At 37.1% G+C, this 9,005-nt stretch overlaps 1 protein-coding gene across 1 annotated transcript in view; it reads right to left on the bottom strand.

Annotated features, from left to right (window-relative positions):
• The window catches only part of LOC107559636 (dual specificity testis-specific protein kinase 2-like), an 11,370-nt gene extending 2,767 nt beyond the window's left edge, over window positions 1-8,603 (bottom strand). Inside the window, exons 1-6 of the mRNA XM_016243532.1 lie at window positions 8,404-8,603; window positions 7,381-7,923; window positions 2,568-2,689; window positions 926-974; window positions 605-834; window positions 15-26 (exon numbers count right to left, since the gene is read on the bottom strand). Coding sequence (XP_016099018.1) covers window positions 15-26; window positions 605-834; window positions 926-974; window positions 2,568-2,689; window positions 7,381-7,557 — 590 coding nt within the window. The 5' untranslated portion in view covers window positions 7,558-7,923; window positions 8,404-8,603. The remainder of the gene's footprint in view (window positions 1-14; window positions 27-604; window positions 835-925; window positions 975-2,567; window positions 2,690-7,380; window positions 7,924-8,403) is intronic.
• Between the last annotated feature and the right edge of the window lie 402 nt (window positions 8,604-9,005).

Below are 9,005 nucleotides of genomic sequence, written 5' to 3'. Positions count from 1 at the left end.
TCATATACCTAAACCTAAAATAAGGTCTGTGGTAAGCACAAAGTCAAGATATTTTAATGTTTTATTCTATGACAAAAAATACATTAGTAATATCCCCTTGTGTGTGTTTTTTAAAGCTTTTACTTGCTAACAAGTGGCTGGTTGCTAACAAGTGGCTAAATGGGACTACATAGTGTGTCAAGGATTTTAAACCTCATCACGCCTACCAGGTAAACCCATCTACTCACCAGTCTACTTTTACAGCCTCATTATGTTTATAACCGCAATCTTGAAAAGAATTCCAACTGAAACTTTCAGGTAAATGTGAAAAATGAAATAGTTCTCAGAAGCTTAATGGTGGTGACGTTAAAATCATGTGACCAAGGTGTTGTTTGTTCACTTTTTACTTCTGGAGATTGTATTTAGGCTTCAAAATTAATCCAGTTTGTGTTCCTTTGTGAATATTATCATGATGAACAAAACGTGTAAGAATCACAAACTTTTGCTAATCACAGTTTATTTTCTGCATTAATCCAAAAGCCAATGGAAAAATCTCATTTTGTCAAGGAAACCAGGATGATGCTAACTTCTGGGTTGGCCTACAAAAATATGACAACACAGCAACGCTTTTAACACCAGCGTGCAGCAAGCACAAAATGAATAGACATAGCTGCTGGCACAATAAACCATATATAACTGTGTCTGTACCTTTGATGTAAGATCTCGGTGGAAAATGCCCTTGCTGTGTAGATACTGCAGCCCTCTTGCAATGTCCAGAGACAGACCTATTCTCACGCTCCATGACAGATATATGTCACTGTCCAGCAGCTGCTCAAGGTTGCCCCCATTTATGTACTGTAAACATAGTGACATTACAGTTATCATCACATCAACCTGACAGTCCATTTACTCCTGAAGTCTGTGCATTTTCTGTGCAGTGTCTTACCTCCGTTAGAGCATGAAGCTGTCCTTCATGAACACACACCCCCAAAAACCTAATGAAAGTGAGAACAATTATTTATTTTCTATATTTTTTGGATACCTTTTGTGAATACGCATCTTTAACCTGAGGTAATTTCCCAATAGGTTAAATAAAATCTCATATTTATCAAATTCAAGTCAGACTCTACAAACACACAACCCAAGAAAAATATTATTTATAATCATTACATTGTAGTATTTTTAAATCATTCCATGCCTACAGAGAGAAGTATTCCCTGTTTTACAGTGCCTTGCGAAAATATTCATACCCCTTCATTTTTTTCACATTTAGTTGCTGCCTTATGCTAAACTGCTTGAAATTACTTTTTTTCGCACATCAATCTACACTCCATACACCATAACGGTAAAGCAAAAAACTTTTCACTTTTAGGTTTTTAACATCTTTGCAAATTTATTAAAAATAAAAAACTTAAATGATTCCACTGCATAAGTATTCATACATATCTGGGACAGTTGAAATTTAGTTCAGGAGCATTCATATTGCTTGTAGATGTTACTACACTTCGAGTGAAGTTAACCTGTGGCAAATTCAATTGAATGGGTATAATTTGGAAAGGCACACACATATTAATAAAAGGTCTAACAGCTGATAATGCATATGAGAGCAAAAACCAAGCCCCGAGGTCAAAATAACTGCCTGTAGAGCTCAGAAACATGTTTGTGTCAAGCCACACATCTGGGGAAGAGATCAGAAAAAAATTCTGTTTCATTGAAGAGTCACAGAAGCATGTAGTCTCTGTTACCCTTAATGGAAGAAGTTTGAAATAACCAGGCCTCTTCCTAGAGCTGACCTCCTGGCAAAACTGAGCAATTGATGGAAAAGGGTCTTGGTTAGAGTGGTGACCAAGAACCTGATGGTCACTCTAGTTGAGCTCCATGATCATATGTGGAGATAGGAGAAACCTACAGAAGGACAAACATCACTGCAACACTCCACCGATCTGGGCTTTATGTCGGAGTGGCCAGACTCAATCTTCTCCTCAGTGAAGACACATAAAAACACCTAAAGGACTCTCAGACTCTGAGAAACAAGAGTCTCTGGTCTGATGAACCAGACTGGGCAGAAGGTTCACCTTCCAACAGGACAATGAACCGAAGCACACAGCAAGAGTGGCTTATAGACAACTCTGTGAATGTCCTTGATTGGCCCAGCCAGAGCCTGAGCTTGAACCCAATCAAATAATTCTGGACTTGAAAATGTGCACCTGCCCCCATCCAACCTGACAGAGCTTGAGAGGTGAAGAGGTGAGGAGAAGAATGGCAGGTCATTTCCAAATGATGATGATCAAAGCTTGTCGCATCAAACAAAAAAGACTTGAGACTGTAATGGTGCTTCAGCTAAATATTTTGTTATGCAATGTACTTATTTCAGTTTTTTTTATTTTTAATAAATTTACGAAGTTGTGACAATTCTGTTTTTGCTTTGTCAGTATGGTGTATGGAGTGTAGATTGATGTGGGAAAAAAGTCATTTAAAGCAGTTTAACATAAGGCAGCAACATAACAAAATGTGAAAAAAATGAATGGGGTATTAATACTTTCACAAGGCACTGTATGTACAAAAAGGAAAAATGCTGAATCTCACACCTGAGGATGTTAGGGTGGCAAAGGCGGTTCATGAGTTGCACCTCTCTTAGCATGTTGGCTTTGTTACTGGCCAGTGTATTCATCTTCAGAGCCATCACCTGCCCTGTGATTCTGTGCTGCACCTGCAGAATACATACACACACTTATTCAGTGACACTAATAAAAAGTTATATATGTATGATACATGTAGTACACCAGAGCTGCCCAAACCAGGCCCATGACCTTCGGCCCACAATGCTACAGATGTTAGTCAACCAGAATAAGTATTTTACTGCTGCAGGTACCGCAACCATTTCTGTGGCAAATGCATTTGCAGTTTTTGACTCCCAAGTGGCGCTTTAACCGTAGACTTGGCGGTTTAACCATAGGCGAACATATCAAAGCACATTTTTGAGAGTACCAGTCAACCTTGCCTTGCCAATGGGTTAGATTTGACTGTTGCAGGCAGCAAATAATATAAGAAAAACACTGTAGTTAGAATTCTTATTCACAAGAACAAATTTAGTACTTTTGAACTTATGTTAACGTGTTTGTTGTTTATGTCAAGACTGTGAGCCTGTGCTTACCTTTTACTTTAGGCTACAGTACGACACATTTAACAAGTGCAGTATTATTTATGTGATTGAATCCAATCACATAATATCCTATGTATATCACTAGAGGGTGGAAAAAAAAGTGATTTAGGCATTTTAAGGAATCTTTTTGTTTTAAAATTTTTATATAGATTTTTGAAATTTTCACTGAAATGTAAATAAAATGATTGAATTAGATTTTTAAACGTACATTTTAATATAATATAACTGGATATAATGCAATTTACTTTTGGCCTCTGGCCCTCAATCAAGTTTGATTTTTGGCCTTTTGTAGTAAAAGGTTTGGGTATTTCTGACTATTTAAAATTACGTTTTTTTTTTTTTTGGTCAAAGGCAATATACAGTAATGTATTTTTTCCACAAATGGTTATGTTTTTCTGAATGTATTTATATTATTGAACACAGCCTATATATACACACTCCTATACAGGAGTTAAAGCTATAGGTGGATTAACATATCATGTCTTGTTCAGTGAAAATCCAAACTAATAATTGGGTATATTGATATCATGTGGGGGCAGTCATGGTCTAATGGTTAGAGAGTCTGACTTTTAACCCGAAGGTTGCGGGTTCGAGTCTTAGGTCCAGCAAAAATTGTCAGTGGAGGGAGTGAATAACCAGTGCTCTCTTCCACCCTCAATACCACGACTGAGGTGAGACCCTTGAGCAAGGCACCGAACCCCCAGCTGCTCCCTGGGCACTGCAGCAATATGGCTGCCCACTGCTCTGGGTGTGTGTTCACTACTGTGTGTGTGTGCACTTGGATGGGTTAAATGCAGAGCACAAATTCTGAGTATGGGTCACCATACTTGGCCACACGTCTCTTCACTTCACTGTATGTATAACCTGTAGGGTGCTTATCATCGCTCATATTCTCAGGAAAATCATGGATACATAGCAGAAATGGACATAAAACATTTAGTAAGATTTATTCTTAAGTGAAATAAGTAAACAGACTAAAATGAAATACACTTATCTTCTAGATACATTCTCTGAAAAGAGAATCTTCTGATACCATTTTTATTTACTTTTTTTTTTAATGTTATATATAATGTTTAGATCCTTAATGATTTCGCTTTCCAAAATATTTGCCTAAAACTTCCACAGCTAGTCAGCACAAGTGTTTGATGGGTCATGCCATTCAGTCATGTAAATGACCTGCTCTCATTCAGGATAAAATCTATGTACATCTGCACAAGAGTATCTCAAGCTTTTTCTGGCATTTCTAGGCAGAATTTCAAGCATGCATTAGACTGATTTCCCATTAAATGTGAGGCTAGTAGAGGAGTTGAGGATATAGAATCTAGTGGAGGATTGAGAGGTTGTTGGGATTTGTATGTGCAATAATGCAATAGTTGCATTAGTGTATTTAGGTTTGAATTAAATATGGTTTTGTGTATATGAGTTAGAGTGAGTTGGAGAAAGATCCAGTACAGTATGCTGAGTATTAATAGCCATTAGGGCACTAATGGACTTTCTGGATTTCCCATCATCCCACCTACCAGCAGGAATCACATCTAAAAATAAAAATAAAAGACAAATTACAGTTTTCTTGAGCTGGCACAAACCACTTTCATTAAAGAGATAGTTCACCCAAAAATTAAAATTCTGTAATTAATTACTCACCCTCAATGTCGTTCCAAACCCGTAAGACCTTCGTTCATCTTCAGAACAAAAATTAAGATATTTTTGATAAAAATCCGAGAGCTTTCTGACCCTCCATAGGCAGCAATGCAACTGAAACATTCCCAGGCCCAGAAACGTAGTAAGGGCATAATTAAAGGGGTCATATGACGTTGCTAAAAAGAACATTATGCTGTGTATTTGGTGTAATGCAATGTGTTTATGCGGTTTTAGGTTAAAAAAACACATTATTTTCCATTGTATGCATTTTTCTTTTTTTCTACTTGTTACTTTGCACTTTTTGTTAGAAAATGTTTATTTACTATTTATTCCGTTTTTTTAAGGTATCTAATATTTTGATACTTAATTTCCATGATCTAAATATTCTTAAAAATTATTTAAAAGTTTGTTGTCATTTGGAAGTGTGTAGGCCTTCTTGCATTATTATGCTGTTACATTATGATTATATATTCAGTGGCATAAAATGGTCTTTAAAATTACAATAATATCATTTATCGCAATTATTTCTGGGGAAATATATCGCACAACAAAAAGTTGTTATCGTGACAGGCCTAATCATATGACTCCTATAAAATAGTCCATGTGACATCAGTGGTTCAACCGTAATTTTATAACGCTACGAGAATACTTTTTGTACGCAAAGAAAACTAAAATAATTACTTTATTCAACAATTCTTCTCTTCCGTGTCAGTGTCCTTACTATGTTTCTGGGCCTGGGAACGTTTCAGTTGCATTGCTGTCTATGCAGGTTCAGAAAGCCCTCGGATTTCATCAAAAAAATCTTAATTTGCATTCCGAAGATGAACGAAGGTCTTACGGGTTTAAACGACATGAGGGTGAGTAATTAATGACATAATTTTCATTTTTGGGTGAATGATCCCTTTAAACATTCAAAGTTACATGCACAGCTTCCTGCAGAACGATGTATTTGTCTACTGTATAGCAAAAATATAAATATTCAAAAATATGTGCCATAACAGCTCTGGTTTTTGTTATTTATAGAGAACAATAAAAGTCATGCATTGGACATTTTTAGACCTCTTTAGTTAGTTAATAATTTAAAATGTGTGCTCACATTACTGTAGTTGTAGTAATTCTGTCAAGAATCTGTAATTCTGACTTAACTAACCACTAATAAAGAACTACTAAATAGCTGTAATAAATAGAATAAACGACAGCTAATGACACCTGCAAAAAAATAAATAAACGGATAAGAGAAATAACTAAATTTATATCATGGTCCACAATGTTCTTAAAAAGTATGAAAGGAGTGTCAGTTATTGAATATGGGACAATTGAACTTCAGTTGCATACATGTTTTGCTTACATGATCAAAATTATGTTAAACAAACAATCAAGGCTATTTTTTCATTATTTGATTTTGAGAGGAAAAACAGAGATGCCAACTGCTGATAGATGCAAAAACTTTCAGATGAAACCAATAGACTATTTTTGACTTGCACTTGAGACGGTCGACAGAGGAATGGGCTAATAAACACACACCCCTCTGTGAAGAGGCAGACAGATTAGGGCAGGTTGGTAATCTGATTATGCTGTCGAGTACAACCAACCTGTCTTATCATTAATCACAGACACCGTTGCTCTTAACATGGACACATTTGACACTGTTGTAGTATAAACAACACAAGATGATTGATATGTAGAGTCCGTCTGATGAGACATAGGCTATGTAACGGGAACTCCCTATAATAATAGACAGATTATAGAGGAGCCAAAGGAAACTTTCATGGTTGTAATGCATTTTAAAGTAAATGTGTTGGCATGTGCTTACTCTGATTATAGCTATTACACTCCATTTGTGAGATTTTAGGATCTGTGTAGATGTTTTTTAAACTACACAGGCATTCAAATGTCAGTGTTGCTTTAAACTAGAGATTTCTTCATGAACAATATGCAGAACCATTTTTAATAGTTTTCTTTCTTTGTTTTTATATTGAAATGATCATACAAATAAAATCATGTTGATTATTAATTATTTTTAATATTATAATTAATTGTTGTTGTTGAGAAATTATCACACAATATAGGTTGCTTTACTATTGTGAACAGCACTGTTGGGTGCTATTCTGCAATGAAAAATATAGCCTAAAAATGGTAACATGTTAACTGGTTTTTCTTCAAGTCGAAATTATTATTTAACATCACGGTATCAACCTAAATACATTAATTTATACCAACAAAGCTTTTACTGGTAGACACAAAGTTAAAAACTAAATAAATACATACATAAAAGCAATTAAGTCGATAAGTTGATAAGTGTGAAATATCTGTTTTACACACACGTAGGCTATATAGCAACCGTGATCACCAATAATCAGTTTCTACTATAAACAATAATTTAAGGTTGTACAGTGATTATTGGAGACTCACTAGCCTAATTAATATATATATGTATATGGGGTGTTTTAAATTATGCAAACGCCTCCTTGCTTCCATCCCAAACTTCATTTAAAGTGCATCTGATCAAAAGTTGCAACCAAATATCAATCAGGAGGAGCATGAGTCATGACCACTGCAATAAGCCTACAACATAGGATAAAATGAGGAAAAGTTACCTTGAAGACTTCTGAGAAAAACCCGGAACCGATTTTTTCACAGAAAAAATCGTCAATTCGTGCCAGGCTGGACACGGCACTTCGCAGAGCCCGGTACGATGACGGCCGTATCCGGTTAGGCCCGTAAAGGGCATGCATAGGGGGTTCGCATGGTTCTTGGTTATCATCTTGATCCATAATGATGGACAGGCAGGCAGCGGGTCCCTTTAACGCAACCAAGTCCAAATATCCATATCCCGAGTGAGATGCACGACAAACAATTGCTTACAAAAACAGCTCAATAACTAATAAAAGGCCGTGCAATGCTGTAAACCACATAAAAACTACCCGATTAAATATTCTCCAAAAAGGGCAGATGAACGCAAATGATGAAAAGTGCGCTCGGGCTCTTTCCCGAGTGATGCGGTTGCCATGGTTCATATTCCGGTCCAGAAAGGTCTTGCGTTATCGTCGGCAAATTCCGATAAGCAGATTCCTTCCCAATATCTGTAAGTTAGCTGTAGCCGGTAGCTTCACTCCCAGCGACTTTTACTAACAAACCACCTGCAAAAAAGGGGGTTAAATATGGTTTAAAAATAAGCAATGATGCCTCATTACATGTTTAGGCATGGGCTTATGAATCACATTAAGCCGAATAAACGGCGACAGCAAATTGTGCCAAAGATGCAGCTATAACGCATATGGGACAACTCTTATTTGCAAGCTCTTTAAATAAACATAGAATACAGCAAAACAATTCCAGTGGCTAGAAGAAATGCGGTGTGTCCGCACCATCTGTCAAGCTTGGCTACAGACAGGATCCATTGCGGACTGTTGCTGAAATGACATGACCGCTAAAGGGCTTGCTGTAAATGCAATTTGCTTTTCATCTTTATCGATTTTCAAAGCGAATACCGTCTTGCAGACTTAGCCGATTATTATTTTCTATTAGACATGCGATATTAAAATAAAAGCATCTTTAAGTATGGGGACGGCATGCACGTATCAGGGCCCATGCGGCTGCCCTAGAATATGGCACTGTACCTGTTTTTAGTAGGATCGAAGAAAAGACTTTCTCGTTTGGGTACCAACGTTGCATTTAGCAGATCTTCAGTGTTTTGTCAACAACATGTCATTCGCAAGCTGTCACTATCCGCCTCGGCCATTGTGAAACGCTTATGCCGCTTGTAAATTTGCCCGTTCATTGGTGAAGAATAGGGGCAGGTCTTGGCAAGGCTGGACATTGCGCGTCGAGCATGCGCAGTAAATGCTCCAGCGTGTGCCCGTATGATTCTGCACTGCATTCTTCATTTTGTTTCCATAAAATAGCCGGACGCCACAGGCTGCATTTTATGTCAATTTAAGCTTAAATGAGTTTGAAAGCGGTGCACTAAGCACATCAAAAACAAGTTTTTACATTTGCCTTTATTTGTGAAATGAGCTTTCGTAATTTGGCTTCTGATTGGCTGCATAATACATCGATCAAGCATTCGAGCCAATGAGCGGCCAGTGCGCTGGCGTGACTGAACTAAGAAGTCATCTTTACATTTCATGTCACACTGCAGCGTGCAGACATGCAGTGCGTGTTTTGGATGATATCATCGTCGTGAGTCAGCATACAAAACCAGGCCACTGACCCATCGTTT

The sequence above is a fragment of the Sinocyclocheilus grahami genome, unplaced genomic scaffold (genome assembly GCF_001515645.1).
Source record: "Sinocyclocheilus grahami isolate Dianchi unplaced genomic scaffold, SAMN03320097.WGS_v1.1 scaffold693.1, whole genome shotgun sequence".
Lineage (NCBI taxonomy): Eukaryota > Metazoa > Chordata > Actinopteri > Cypriniformes > Cyprinidae > Sinocyclocheilus > Sinocyclocheilus grahami.
This window is presented reverse-complemented; position numbering and strand designations above follow the sequence as displayed.